At 44.8% G+C, this 16,395-nt stretch overlaps 1 protein-coding gene across 2 annotated transcripts in view; it reads right to left on the reverse strand.

The window, feature by feature from the left end:
* Window positions 1-16,395, reverse strand: part of AMBRA1 (autophagy and beclin 1 regulator 1) — a 193,082-nt gene that overhangs the window by 44,138 nt on the left and 132,549 nt on the right. For both annotated transcript variants that reach the window (XM_024214879.3, XM_024214870.3), the window contains exon 15: window positions 937-1,076. In XM_024214879.3, the coding sequence (XP_024070647.1) occupies window positions 937-1,076 (140 nt within the window). The remainder of the gene's footprint in view (window positions 1-936; window positions 1,077-16,395) is intronic.

Below are 16,395 nucleotides of genomic sequence, written 5' to 3' on the forward strand. Positions count from 1 at the left end.
CATGCTCAATCGCATGCAGAGCAGAAGGAAATTGCTTCCATGCTCTAGTATTCCAATGAGCTCATCTGCTGCAGGATTACAGCTGCACCTTCTATAGAAAGAAAGAGAGCAACTTCACTCTCCAGGTATCTCAGCAAGTGAAACATAACCCCAAACAAGGGCACAGTTCAGGGACCAAAGGCAGCTCACCAACCGGAAATCACTAATGCAGAAATATATAAGAAGTGTCCTGCATTTCAAAAGGAGCTACAAAGAACACGTGGACTAGCCAGTGGAGGAAGGGATCTCAGCCATAACATTCAGTTCCTAAGTCCCCTTGATGAACCTCACATATCACAAGAGAAGTGTGTAAGCAGTCCACAACCAGGAACTCCTTTGCCTGTCATTATCTCTTCCTATGTTGTATAATTTCTAAATTAGATTGTGTCTACTTGCAAATCTACAAAGTGACATGCACACTTACGGTGCTGTATAAATAATAAATAGAACTGCCAGACTGGATCAGACCAGTGGCTTTTCATGCTAGAGCCACAACAATTCACTGAATTGTTCTAACAGCCCATACAAAATGTTCTGGTTAATATAATCTCACATTGAATATTCCAGGGAGATTCAAAGATGTTTGGGCATATATGAGCACTAGAGCATCTGGAAGGATTATGAAGACTATAGCAAGCAGAAATAAGATATGTGAGATATCCCGTCCCCACTCTGCCTCACAGGTTTCATCATCAGGGCAGAAACACTGTTACTTTAATTTTCAAAGACTGAAGTAAACTCTACAACTGCTAAAAAAACAAAACAAAACAAAAAAAACAGAGTCCGACTCCTTGACCCCTAACACAGCCCTACGTGAGAAGAAGCCACCCTGACCGGATTCCCCATAAAAAGCAGAATGGTTAAGGTTTCTCTCAGGTTCTAAGCCATGCCACTTACTCTGGTCGGCAAATCACCAGGTCCCCCTTGTTAGTGCCATATGCCAATCCCAGGCCTGGCTCAGGTAGCCAGCGAGCAGAGTTTATGCTGACGTGTCTCCTCTGGTCAGCAGGCATCGGGTACAGGACGTTGAAAACTCTCTGAAAAAAGTCACAGAAATGGATTATTTGAAAGAGCAATAAAAATCAGGGTTGCCAAGGAGGCTCAAACACTTGAATTCCCTGTGGCAGCACAGCTGGGCAGGGAGGTTAGTCACTTATTTACAGGCTATTCCAAGAAACAACTAACCTGTCAGGGAGAGTAAGCGTCTGATAGAAACATATACATACATCCACAAATGTTTAACAGAGCACTCAGCAGATAGCTGTGGTGCAGGACAGCTGCTCCATCATTAGATCTTCAGTTGGATAGTGGGCTACACAGCTGCAGAGTCCCTTCACTGGCACTAATTAATAAGAAAGCTGGGAGCTGATGGTATATTCACATCAAGCTGGACAGCAGCACAACTTGGAATTTTCTGGCCCTTTATTAGCCCTACTTCCCATCTTCATGCTCTCACCATCACACAACTAGGGGAACTGTGTCAGCCAGGAAATGTACAGGCTTCCACCAGCAATGGCCCAACAGCTACATGCATGGCTTAGCTATTAAACAAACCTGAGCCCCATCTACAAATGATATGGGATCCAATCCATGTTAATTGTTTCCTGAATTGCCTTTAGCAACTGGGTAACTTCCTCCTCCCAGGCTGCAGAGCGCTGAAGGAAATGCTGAGTCCAGAGTTTACCGAGGAGACGCACAAGCACAGAAGTGACATACACCCTCTGAATTCAGTTTGCCTCCCACCACAGTCCCCTTCACCAAATTAATTTTGTTCCCTTAGCAAGGCCCTAAGCTATGGCTTGCTCCATACCAAGCACCAGCTGCCTCTGCCTCCCAATCTCACTTGAGCCCAATACTGCAGGGCATAAACTTGTGCTAATCTCCCTCAACTTTAAGTCATAACAGCTCCGCAGAAGCCTGCAAACTCCATCTGCACTCTCAATCTCCTATGGGCCAGGATTTTACATGCCAACCACACTCCACACAGTGAGGAAATTTGGTAAACTTAGGAGAGGCTGAGACTATAAAACCACGGTGGGAGAAATGGAAAAGAGCAGCAATGTGCTGGTTTGGCCATTGGGGTAAGCTGCTTCAGAACACTGGGCCATCCAGGGCAGATTCCAGTAGGGGACTCTGAGCATCAGGGCTTCAGAGGTAGGACCAAGAAGTACTTTAAAAAAAGACGATTCACTAAGGAGGCTAAGGAGGGTTAAACAGGAAGCAAGTTAAAATGCTGACCTGGAGCAATCGTAAGTGACATGCCAATTGTCTAGACTTTCCTCTCAAGAGGTCTGGGGTCTAATCTGCTCTGAGTCACAAGTGAAATGTGTGTTCCCATTAGAATCACTAGTCAATTTTAGCTCATCAAAACCTCTACATAAGTTTGGCCAAACTGGCCAATCTTTGTTCAGAAGAGGCCCAACAGCCTGCTTGGTGGTGGGCCACAGGAGATGGGGAATACTGGCTGCAACAGTATGGGGGTGCTGCAGGTTAGCACTGTGGTGCATTGTCACAGCTGTGGGGACCTAGGTCTGGAATAGCAGCAGTTCAGGATCCAGGGGCAGCATGATCTGTTAAGTCCCTGGACTGGGACCCAAGAAATGTGGGTTCTACTCCAGTGCTACCACTGACCTGCTGTGAGATGCCGGCCAAGTCACTTTACGTCTCTGTGGCTCCATTTCCTCTCCCACCCGTGTCTATTTAGACTGTAAGCTCTTTGAGGCAGGGACTATTTTAGTACGTGTTTAAAGAATGCCTAGGTGCTGGGGGCCCTATCCTGGCAACTGTCAGACAAATAAATAGATCAGCAGAGTTATGTGACACATTATTTCTAGCTACAGGCAACTTTCAGTCTCTCCTAAGAAAGGGCCACATTTATAATAGCAAATGAGTCCTTTAGGATTTCTCTGAAAGATAGAGGCCAGTCACTATCTTTGCCCTTGGTGTCGCTTGATAGTCAGTGGTGTTCCGAGAAGCTCAGTGTCAGAGTGGAAAGAACAGGTCCCTGGTGTTTTGTTAAGTATACCTCTATCACGATATAACGCAACCCGATATAACATGAATTCGGCTATAACGCGGTAAAGCAGCGCTCCGGGGGTGGGGGCGGGGCTGCGCACTCCGGCAGATCAAAGCAAGTTCGATATAACGCGGTTTCACCTATAACGCAGTAAGACTTTTTGGCTCCCGAGGACAGCGTTATATCGGAGTAGAGGTGTACTTTCCACAACCCCCCACTCTTCTAGTATGGCCATCCCGTTTTCTGCTCCTGCTTGACTAGCTAGCAAAAAATCACACGCACACTAGTAGCACCCGTTGCCATGGAGACTGTGGTGCACTCTCCGAAATGGGGATTGTGGATTTTGATGGATAGGGGAGGAGAAAGTGGCTTATAACAGCAAAGAGCATTACATTTGGAAAATGATAAACATTTGAAATGTCACAGAAAAGCCACAAGGGGATTCTGTTGCACACCTATTTTTCCACAAGTCACAGAGTAAACAGTCTCCCTCTCTTCCTAGAGAGCTGCCTTCGCCCGAGGACTCACAGTTGGTGAAACTGGTTTTCTGAACTAGCCTCTGACCGTCATCAAAGGAATGGAACCCGTTTGTTCAGCTGCAGCCCTGCACACTCAGTGATCGGGCGCTTGGAGGCCCATGGCTAGTTAACTACAGTTTGAAGTCCAGGTGTGTCTCAGTAAGGGGCACCCAGTGGAACATGATGGCAAGTGCCCAGCTCTGCCATGCTGTGAAACTGATAGCTAAAGGTGGAATCTCAAAGGTAAGAACAGTTGGAAATTCTCCCTAGCAACACCTGCTTCATTCAACCCACTTCTCCATTCACTTCTAAATAGCCAGTAGCTCCAAAGAGTTCCCCTCCCCTGCTGCTTCCCACATCCTTCGCTAATGGGACAATGCCATGCAGTTTTAAGAGGTGATGACATCCATGCGTGTGGTAATTAACAGATACAAGGAGAGAGAGAGAGAGAACACAGCTGCACTGGCATAATCACCACTCGCAGCAGTAACCCGGCCCCAGCTAATCAGTCTGATGTAGTCATACAGATGAGCTGTTGCAACCGTATCCATTAATAAGACCTTCCACCCACACACAAAGAGAATACCAGAGCCCTTTCACATGCGCAGGTGGCCTGGCCCAGAGGACACTCAGAAAGCTACCAGGCACACCCTTCTCCCCTAAACAAGGACCAAATCCTGTTTCTGTCTGTCTCACTGCAACACTAACCATCTTCTGAAAAGCTAATGAAATACTTCAACCAGACAAGCATGCCAGCTAGAAAATTCACTAAGGAGGACCCGACACCAACCTCTGGGAAAGGTGCTTTTCCAGCTCTATACTTGTAGGTACAGAATTCGTAAGATCAGAGAAGCCACTTAATGTTCACTCTTCTCCACTTCAGCCAAAGGGTTATGGGACCAGCTGTACTTTCTCCACATAGTCCAGATTTGGACGGGTGAGAACTTCATTTAACTTGGGCACCAGTTTCACCTATGCAATTGCAATGACATTTCCAGCAGGAATGGCACATTTTCAAGTTCTACCACCTACTGGCCAGCAGAGTGTGTCATTTATTACCACATTCAAGCCCACTCTAGTATAATTGGGTTACTGACTCAACATTCCATGACCAGGGATATTCCTAAGCCTGGACACCTCATTATCTCAGTAAGTTACCCACTGTCCACTCCATGTTTCTCTTGTTATTAAACCAGTGTCTGGGTACAAGATCCTGAAGAATTTTGATTCCAGTCCTGGGAAATTTCAGAGAATGGGAGTCTGGGAAGCTGCCGAGAAAGTCCTTAAGAGCATGTCTCTGAGGCCTTGAACCCAACAGGTGATGCAAAAGTAACATATAATTTCCCTCTTCAGCTGGAACATGACAACCCAGGAAAAGGGGCATGATACAGTCAGTCAGAAAATGCTTTTTCATCAGTAAGAGATGTGCTTCCAGAAAACCTTTTACTGTGGGCAGGTCACTGAATCTCAGGGATGTGTGAAAGACTCTGAACCCAAGGGACCAGAGGAAGAGGGGGTGTCACCGAATCCAGGAATGTCAAAAGGGAAAGTGATTTTCTCTAGACACATCCCAGCAGTATCTAGCTAAGTTCTTATAGCATCATACATGAACGGTATCAAAGGAAAGCAATTTCTGCTAAAGAGAGGATAATACACACGACCCTTTCCATTTTACATCCCTGCATCTGAAGGGTGGGAAGAGACTCAGCTGAGTCATTTGTTACTGTGCTTTCACATTTTCAGATGTCTCACAAAGATTATCTTTCAAGCAGCCACTTACAACTTGGGTGCAGGTTGGGGGAGAGTATCTATTTTGTTCTCCTTGAACATAGAAGCTGTGTGCATATAAAAATCATTCACAAAAAAACAGGCACACCCCCATCACCTCACAGCCACCTTCAAAGCTAATCAAGGAGCATCTCTGCAGAACGATTTGTCCAGGACATAGGGATTTGAGGAGGGAGGGGTATCAAGCTGGGGGGAAATGGGTGAACAGAGGTCCAATACCCAGAAATGTTCTGCATACGTTACGCTGGAGAACATGAAGGCTGCCAAACTCTGCTGCTGCTCGCCCTCCATCTCAGCAGTGCTGGAGCATCAGCACTGTGGCACCTGTCATATCCAATGTTTGGGTATTAAGCGAAATATTTATTTATGGCAGGAAGCCAGGAGAGGCTTCATGATGATCAGCAGCCTCAAGGAATCTTTCCTGATGATTCCTTCCAAGCTATCAAGCTGCTGTACATGGGTGGGCTTGAGAGCGCTTAGGGCACAGTGTGCACACAGAATTATGGTGCTAATTTGGTCTCACTCCAGGGGATGGGGACTTTTTATTTTTCGTCAAATAGCTACCTCTGCAAAGTGTTACTTATCCACCTAGTGCTGCTCCTCCACCTGCCCCATCCTAAGGTAATGGCTGCTACCTAACGATGTCGTTTAAATTCCACCTTTCCCCTGCATTTAAGGGGGTGTCAATGAGAAGAGTTGGAAAGGAAACTCCCATGGCCTGGGATATTGCTTACACCAAGAAGGCAGCAGGCTGCCCTCAAGCTTATGATACAATTGCCAGCAGACAGTGCTGCTGCAGCTGCCAATGCCCCAGTCCCAGCAGCATCACATCTCAGGCGCCACGTCAATGACAAAAGCATCTGACCAACGGCTTCCCAGCTCTGAAGGAAGGGATAGAAAGCAGAGGGAGATTCCTGTATCCTTGGCGGGGTGGGGGAAACATTCCCTTTCCTACACTAGGCGCTGAGGGAAGAAAAGCATGTTTTGAAGCTGGAGAAGAGGAGAAAGAAGCTATAGGCTGTGCTGAAGACACAGGCAGCCAGTGAAACTCAGCAGGAGCTCTTGCTTTTCTTCATTTTTAAATTTAATAGAGAGGCATTTCTGCTCTCGATGAGGCGCTTCTCCTTTATGAGATGCTGATAAATCTCAGGCCGTTACCTTTACTTAGCCTCAGCAGCAAATGGGGCTGCTAGATCAGTCTTGATAAGAGGGACTGCATGAATAAAAATGCACAGCCGCTAACTTGTTTACATGGGGAAAAATCTTGTCATTTGTAATGCTCCAACCTCGTGGGTTGGGGGGAGAGAAGCGGCTGGAGTGGTACAGGAGGATTTCACAGGCACTAGACTACAGTTACACACTATTATTAGTAGTTTTAAATAGAATGCAGGCTCCCATCCGAGACTGAATGCTTGTAGAAAGAAAGCATGAAAAACAGAGGTACGCAGAGTGCACTGAAGAGGGAGCTGGCAAGGAGCAGGTTCAGACATCAGAAAAGGGCAAGTGTGAAGGCCCTTGGGCTTACTCTGGAGGTCCTCCAATCATCGCACCCTCCTTTCTCCCTGGGCTTTTCCATGCCTCTTCATTTCAGTGACTGACACACTGCACGCAGGCCTTGAATATCAACTCGTGTGGCCGCAGCTTATACTGGCAAAACCGCACTTTTGTCAGTACAGGTTCCCCCAAGTGAAATACCCTGTACTGACAAAAGCACAGTTTTGCTGGCATAACTGTGCCTACTCTAGAGGCTTTTGCTGGAACAGCTATGTTGGTCAGAGATCATAGCTTAGTCGGGGGTGTGATGAGGTATGTCCACAAAAGTTTGTAGCATAGTCCTGGCCTTAGGAGCAGAATCAAATACAGACAGACATGGCCCTATTTAATTCGAGCTCATTCCAAGGCCAAATTCACATACATCCTGCCCTGGCTAATAGATCAGAGCCTTTTTAGTTATTTATACAATGTCCACATGTTTGCAGAGTGCTTTTCAGAAACAAATAGGGAGTGTGTCAATATCTGGCAATGAGGGAGGGGATAACTTGGGGCAAGATAAAGGAAAAGTAATGTGATCTGGGCTCTGTATTTTGCAATTCCCCAGCTGTAGAATTCCCTCCTTGCTGCTCTGGAATCTCAGCCTGCATTTAAAAAAAAAAAAATCTTAGCTCTTTCATTGCAAACACTACAGTGACAGTATGAACTGTGTATAACTGATGAAATATTTTCTTGCCCCGTTCGTCTCAGAAGGGTGTTAACTTGGAAATCTAAAGGTGACCATTTCAATGTCAAGATTAACTGTTATTTTAGCAGAATAACTCCCCACATGTGCTTATCCTATATCCCAAACTGCTTCCCACTCTTCTTCAGATGCTGCAAGCCCCACGTGTCCCTCACTAGCTGCCAGGATCTACAGCTTCAGCACCATCTTCTATGGATGCAGTAAGGCAGTTAATACAAAAATCTGTGGCATACTGACAGCTGAAAATTTATGTACATTGTAAAGCCAACAACTTATCAGAGGAACGATAGTCTTCCTGTGCTGATTGTCGTTCATTTCCACATTTATTCAGACCACAACCTCCCATTTTTAAAAGTGGCAATGAAGTTGTTGGTGAATTTCAGTATGCTGCGGGGCTGTGCCAGAACCTTCCAACAGTCTTGTAGCAGAGTTTAGGTTTAGCTTGCCATGGAGCATACAGGGCCTCAAGTGCATGTGAACACGATGACTGGGTTTAGGTTGAGTTATTGATGGTTCGATAACACATATATTTTATATATAAATACCGTGATCAATGCGCCTTTTGCAAGCAAGGAGTTTTGGCAAATCTTTCTACGAGTTTCCAGTTTGGTAAGAATTTACCTAAATTAAGGCACAAATCTTTCACAACACATCTTGCCCCTTCTTTCATTGGTTCACCCCTGCTCAGATACGTTAGTCTGTGCCCTTCCCTGCAATTCATCACTGTCAACTCAATAAACGTTTCTTCCCACTAGCCATAATGGGATAAATCAATCGGTTCTTGCCCATCTTTTTGGCTCTCTTGGAATTGATGCTTCTCACCCTAAATTTTGCCATGTGCAACAAGACAGGAGTTTTTTCGAACTGTGTTCATTTTCCCCAGATGTGACAGGATCACATGTTTTCTACGTTTATTTTTCACTCTACAGATACAAAGGCAACATATAAATTTGTTGTATTCCATTTAGTCTCCAACTCCAACAGAGCTGAAGAAGATCCTAGTTTCGCCTTTCAGGATACACTGATTCAACTGGGACCTAACTCCCTGACTCCTAGTGTTGACAGACTATGAACAAGGATACCTGGCCCATCTCCTGAAACGTATGAGCAGGACATGAGGCCGTGGGGGAAGGAGAAACTCTACACAAAGATAAAATACTGCCACTTTCTTACTCATTGCTCTTGATCATGTAGCTTATTGTCATCCCTTAGACCAGTGCAGGTCTCACAGAATAGAATATAAGGGTTGGAAAGGACCTCAGGAGGTCATCTAGTCCAATCCCCTGCTCAAAGCAGGACCAATCCCCAGACAGATTTTTTGCCCCAGATCCCTAAATGGCCCCCTCAAGGATTGAACTCACAACCCTGGGTTTGAGCCAATGCTCAAACCACTGAGCTATCCCTCCCCCTCATTAGAGCACACCCAACTCTTCCTTTCTTCAGGTGAGTTCCTGGTGTTGTAGCCTGGTATCCCATCTCAAGAAGCCTATCATGACATAATTTCCTAGGAAGCTTCTTTTAATAATCAACTAGCAGATGGGTTGAAGAAAATTAACAAGGACTGAATCTCAGGAAGGCGTTAATCATCTCGGGCAAAAATGCCGCCTCTCGCTCAGCAACATAATGCTCTTTCAGCAAAGTGCCTCATTACTTTCCTTCATTTCCTGCTAGATTCTCCCAAAGGCCATAAAAAGGGCAAAGAAACCCAATGCCTCAAAAACTAGAGGGTACTGTCCAGTACTAGATCTGAATCCAAGAATAGAGGAAGCAACAAATAGAACTAAGCAAAAAGGTGCTGTCCTTTAGGGGAGAAGCAGATAAAAGGACAGAAGCAGCAGGCATGTTGAAAAATGGGCTGTCAGCATAAGAGAAGACAGATAAATGTATGTCAGTGCAGATATGAATGCTGTACAAACAAGACTGTGCCCTAAGCTACTGCTGATCTCTAGCAAATTACTCTGACATCTGCCAGTGCTGCAACAATCTAGCAAAATTATGGCCATTTTTATGGCAAAAAACGGATGATCCTCTGCTAATTTTTAGCCTTAATTCAGCCAGTGAACCAAAAACAGTACCTTTGAGTTGCCTGTTAAATGTCATGCTGAGAGAATGAAAGCAAAATTTACAGTATCGTAAAGTGACAATGACAAAAGCAAAGGATTCACATACAGCTGCCACTCCATCCTGCTCTCAGCCTGTTGGGAACTCAGTGGAACAATAAATGAGATCAAGTGTCAATAATATGCTGATGAAACAGCTATGTGTGTCCTCATCTGGATCAGAAGATGCTGTCAGCCAGCTGCCTAAATGTCTGAAATGAATAAACAACTAGAGGAAACAGTTGTCTTAAAACTTAACCTAAGTAAGGTAAGAGGAAACACTTTGAAAAATCTTTAAGAAATCATGACCAACCCCTCAATCAAGAGTCAGACTGGTGCAAATCTTGAAGTCACACTCTGTTCAGCGTTATGCTTGGGCGAGCAGGTTCCAGAAATATATTTCTCCATCTTTGATTGACAAGATTACTGCACCCAACTCCTCAGGCACAAGGCCACAGTGATGGTTGGCTTTATTACTTCAAGGCTGGGATACAACAATGCTCCCTATGTGAGGCTGACAGAACCAACTGCAGATTTTGTCTACTATAGAGTGCAAGAGCTCATCATGCCCTCACCAGAGCACGCAGACTGGATCATATCACTCTGGTGGTCTATCCTGGTTCCTTGTTCAATATCAATCCAATTTAAGGTGCTGGTCCTAATCTTCAAGGTCCTTACCGGGTTAGTGGCTGACTATCTTAGATACCCTATTTCTCTCTTCAGCACACAATGGGCATGATAAAACTGACATTCCTACTTGAATGAGACACATTTAATTATTGTATTTGGTGTCTAATACCATAATTGGTGCACTAGAAACAGATCTTGCAGCAGTTTCCAGACCATTGAAATACCTACTCTGAGTTTTGGACTTTACTGGCTTTTGTACAGGTGTGGGCCCCAGTGGACAGAGCAAAATATTTTCAGCACATGATCTTCCCATCAGAGAATGCATCTCTTAACTCTTACAGTGTGCCAGCCCTACAGCCATAGACAACAAAGCCCTTTGGTTATCCACAAAACAATACAGAACAGGTAGCAGCAGTGCAAATTTCCCACAATGCCCCACACCACTACAAATGTCTCAGCCCACAGCCATGTCTCGTCTAGAGTTTTTGGTTATGCAGTAATTCCACTGCTGATTCCACAGAAGGGGTCTTATGGAAAAAAGTAGTATATGATTGTGTAATTTAAAGACTGTAAGTTAATGCACAGGCATAAGGGGGCTGAGATAAAAAGTTACACAGGCAACATTAATTCAAGTATTTCCTAACTTTAGATTAAGGTTGCAGAGTCAAACAATGTTCTTTTAATGTAGTTTTTAAACATATAATTTAAGTTTTTTAACACCTTAAAAACTGAAAAACAAAAATGTCATCCTGTGGAACCATACTGACCCAACAGGAGGCTTGAGCATGATTGAGATCTTCAGATCCACAGTGCAGTCTTCTACCATTTCTGCTAATGGAGTAACTGAGAGCAGTTGAAAGCTGTTATCTTCCATGTGGCCCTGCCACTAGAGCCGTGGTGGGCAACCTGTGGCCCATCAGGGTAACCCACTGGTGGGCCATGAGACAGTTTGTTTACACTGACCGTCCGCAGGCACGGCCACCCGCAGCTCCCAGTGGCCGTGGTTCGCCGTTCCCGGTCAATGGGAGCTGTGGGAAGCGGCGGCCAGCACGTCCCTGCGGCCCGCGCCTCTTCCCGCAGTTCCCATTGGCCGGGAATTGCAAACCATGGCCACTGGGAGCTATGGGCAGCCGTGCCTGTGGACGGTCAATGAAAACACTGTCTCGCGGCCTGCCAGCGCATTACCCTGACGGGCTGCAGGTTGCCCACCACTGCACTAGAGGGATAGAGATACTTTAAAGGGGGTTTCACAGCTATTTGCTAGACACTAAAGGAATACAGAGACTCTAGAATAATGAGTTCAATTCCATATTCTGCAGAATGCCCTCTAATGATCACAGACCTTTCTTCCCTTCTGGTCTCATCACCTCCAGGCTCCTATTTCCCCACCTCCTCCCCCACCCACCCACCCACCCACCCAACATTTCCCACCCCTCTGAATTCAAATAAATCTGCTTCCTTCTCCTACTCCAGGTTGCCTGGGCATCAGCAACAGGAGCACAGGAGAGTTTCCCTGCTCTCAGGCCCTATGCTTGGCGCCACAGCAGCTCCTGGCAGTCGCAAGGAGCAATTGCTGGGAAAGTCCTTCTCAGCCACTACAGCACCAGGCTTGATGATGCAGAGTCCAGTCCAATCACATGAAGCTTTGAGATTTAGCTGTCAAGCTAACGAGTCTCTAGGCATGTACAAACTACAATTTTTCAGGGGCTTATAACTTGGTGTGACAAAGTTCCTCCTCTATCTTGGTGGGTCCTGCGCTTATTGGCGGATTTTCTTGCCTCAGAGATTCACCATGTGGGTTGGGGGAACAGCCCAGAGACCTTCCCCTCTGGAAGAACCCACAGTCCAGGTCAATTGGGAGGTTTGGGGGGAACCCGGGCCCGCCCTCTACTCCGGGTTCCAGCCCAGGGCCCTGTGGACTGCAGCTGTCTATAGTGCCTTCTGTAACAGCTGCATGACAGCTACAACTCCCTGGGCTACTTCCCCATGGCCTCCTCCAAACACCTCCTTATTCTCACCACAGGACCTTCCTCCTGGTGTCTGATAACGCTTGTGCTCCTCAGTCCTTCAGCAGCATACCCTCTCACTCTCAGCTCCTTGCGCCTCTTGCTCCCAGCTCCTCACACTCGCACCACAAACTGAAGTGAGCTCCTTTTTAAAACCCAGGTGCCCTGATTAGCCTGCCTTAATTGATTCTAGCAGCTTCTTCTTAATTGGCTCCAGGTGTCCTAATTAGCCTGTCTGCCTTAACTGGTTCTAGCAGGTTCCTGATTACTCTAGTGCAGCCCCTGCTCTGGTCACTCAGGGAACAGAAAACTACTCATCCAGTGATCAGTATATTTGCCCTCTACCAGACTCCTGTACCCCACTGGTCTGGGTCTGTCACATTGGCTAGAACTTCTCAGTGAAACAATTGTAAGAATTTCTTTAAAATCTTGCAAACTGAAGAACCATTTTAGCTGGAAAAAAAACCCAAAACAAAAAAGCGTTGCTAGTGTAAAACTGAGTCTGATCCCAGTACATTCCATGTTTTGCGAAAAGCAAACACAGCGAGCAGGATTTGAAAAAGAAATGTGCACAAGTGAAGACTTCCATCCCAATTGTCAAGCAGGTAAAGCTTCCAGAGCATGTGATGGAAAGAACCCAATAGATCTTAAACACCCAGTCCTGTGTTCCCACACAGCTCTGACACACATTATACTTAACTTCACACCTCTGCTATTCAATTTCTGTGCCCGCGCTCTTTACCAGTGCACCTTTGTCAATTCACCTCAATCCTGACCGGCACAACTCCACTCAGTCTCGCCAAAATATTAAACACAGGCTCACTGTAAACAGAAGATGGACACTGCAATGTAATCTACACAGGCTGAATGTTAAAGCAATTCAGGAATGTGGTACTTTTATATGGAATACATTACTCCGGAGTTCCACAAACTATGTTGGATGACAGTTGGCTTTTAGGTGCAATTTAAGACGTTGGCTTTCGTTTATGAATCCCTAATGAGTTGGATCCTGATAATGTTAGTCTCCTCTCTTCCCATTTGATACTGTGGCTGTTGAGATCATCTGAGGCAACAGAACCAACACCCCAACTTAATTGTGAGAGGGATGAAGGCTTGTTGCTTCTGTTGTAATCGGGAGGGGGCAGAACTGTAGAATTCTATTCCCCTGTTAGCTTGCAAAAGCTGGAATCTGATTACCTTCAGGTCAAGTTGCAAGGCTTATTTGTTCTCCCAGGCTTTTCCAGTGTCAGGGTGGAGAGTATCTGCATAAGGTGATGGGAGAGCTTTCTGAGGGATTCAATAGAATTTGGAGTGCTGTTTCTCTTGGACTTTGCTCTCAGGAATTGTTAAAATAATGTAAAATTAGAACATGTGCCCAGGGCATTGGTTTATAGAGCATGGCTGTGATTTTTAAACAGAATAAAAGTAAATGTTAAACAGTATTTCCTTTGTCACAAACTCTGTCAGCACACTGGCAATATGGATGATTACTGATTCTTTATCTGTAATGTACTTGTTTTAAATTACAAAGCAAAGAATACAAGCTTTAATGGGTGCTTATTTAAAAAATACTTTTTCTATTACAGACTTGCCAAGCTGCCAACAATCTTTTACCAACCGAATATGAATACAGCAGCCACTAGTCAGCACTGAGTGTGCTATGACTATAATAAAACATCTTAATTGAGGCCGTGGTTTTATTTTACATGCTCTCAGAAGCAGGTACAGAGCAATATAATAGCCTTATTGCAAATCCCAAAGATAACTTGTAAAAATGAGTCAACAATTCGTAAAACTAGATGATGAGATAAACATTTAAAAAATAAATGGCAGTTTTATTGTGCCTCCCATTTATTTTTTATATCTTGGACTGATTACAAAGAAAGTGCATGGCAGAAGGCAATAAATGCAGCACTGCTCAACTGTAGTGCAGCATGTGTCATACTGCCACATGAAATCTTGCTTGCAAAATTCATTCAAATTGGTCAGGACATGGACACGGTCATATTGACTGAAAACTAACTGAAAGACTAAAGGATTGTGATTAACAGGCAAGGTCAGGAAAGAGGCATTTAGTGGGGCCACAGAGAATGGGGTTAGGTCCTGCTACGTTTAACATCTTCATTAATGATCTGGGAAATGGAAAAAACAGATTATTAGTGAAATTAGCAGCTTCTGTTAAACTGAAAGGAGCAGCAAACACCAGTACAGGGGAAAAAACCCACGAAAAAGGCCCTAGAGGTTAAAAATACAGGCAGGAAATAACATGAAATTCAACCTGGATAAATACAGCTAATCCATCTGGGGAAAATAATCCAAAACACAGATATTCAGATGGAGGAAGAGAACTGGGGAGCAGTAATGCTGAGAGTGAACAGCAAATAGGACAGAACTTTGCAATGCAGTAGAGTGGCAAAAAAACAACAACAACAAAAAACAGAACGATGTCAATTTTGGATTGTATCTACTAAGCCTAACATCCAAGAGAAACGAGGAAATATTACCTTTATATGGTTCTTGTGAGACCACACCTAGCACATTACATAAACTCAAATACTAGAAAGACATTGACATGTGGAGAGAATTCAGAAGAGCAAGAAAAGTAAGTATGAGGCTGGAGGATTAAGTTACAAGGAAAGATTAAGGGAATAACAATTTATTGCTTTACTAAACAATGACTAAGAGCAGGAGAAAATAAGTGTCTACAAGTACTTGAAGGGTGTAAACACCAAGGAGGGAGAAGACATGTTTAAAACTAGTTCAAGGGGATATAAATTGGAGGAATGGAATTGAAGAGGAAAACAGATTGACTATTAGGCAATATTTCTTAAAAGTCAGAATTAGTCGGCTGAGGAACAGTCCCCACAGAAAGGGAGGGAAGCCCCATCTATTGGGATTTTATAGCCTATCTAGAGAATAGGCTTTAAGGAACAATCCCGGCCTGGCTCCTTGTAGGAATGGATGAGATGTGAACTAAGAGGACTACTCCGCCTTTAACTTTTATGATGTGGTACAAGAGAACCCTGGGAAGTGACACACCCATCTATGGCAGTGAAACTTGGGTAGGTCAGAGGGATCCTCAAACAGCTGGAGATGGAAAACATTTTAGAACCAGTGAGAAGTGCAGTCATCACGCTAGACACTGCTGCTTATCACATCCATATTCAGGCCTCTACCCCAGCTGACCATTAGATGATCTGTGCTGGGATGTCCCTCTCTCTGCAGTTTGGAGACTGACCACAGAGTTATGAAGCAGAGCCAAGCAATTTATCCCAATAGAGAGACGGAGTGTCTCCCCTGCATTCTTACAGAGGGACGTCTCAGAGCAACTCTCACACTCTGGGAAAGCACTGCCAAAATCAGAGATAACATTCAGAGGAAAACGCTATTTGTGGCTTTGTAGCATTGGTCACGGAACAGCATTATGGAAGCTATTCCACTGTGTAAAGCTACCACCATTCAAAATGAAAAGGTTCAAAACCTTAGCCAGTCAGGCATACACACTAATCCACACTGCTTCGCAGCCACAGTTTACTACTTGGGACACCTACTTGGTAATTACTGATAAAAAAAGACATGCATTAGCCACAGGCATATTTCAGAGATGTAAAGATGCAGTGTGGTGCTCCTGTGGTAATGGAAAATGCCATGACACTGTCCTCAAGTGTATAGGAATTAACTCCAGTATCCCGTCCAGATTTAAATTCTAATTATTACATCATTCTGCCTCCTTAGCATTCCTTCTGCAGTTTCAACTAGGCATGGTTTTCATCCTCACTGCCTAACTTAAATGTTATGTAGCACCGCTATTGAACAGCTGCCATGTTTTACAGTAGAAGTGTTTACCTTTCAGTGGTGGTTGATGGGATCACTGTGCCCATTTTGTTAAATTTGCCCATTGTTTTGGGAGGAGATAAACGGACTCTACAAATATCAGACTTATAGGGTTGACAGCCGGCTTCTTCCACAGAGCACAAGCACAAACCCTCACTCAGCCCTAAGACAACAGCTCATCCACACCAGCTCAAGCACTTGTGTTAAGCTAGATAGCAAACATCCACTC

This window comes from Terrapene carolina, unplaced genomic scaffold (genome assembly GCF_002925995.2).
Source record: "Terrapene carolina triunguis isolate 2854851 unplaced genomic scaffold, T_m_triunguis-2.0 Scaffold96, whole genome shotgun sequence".
In the NCBI taxonomy this organism is placed as follows: domain Eukaryota; kingdom Metazoa; phylum Chordata; order Testudines; family Emydidae; genus Terrapene; species Terrapene triunguis.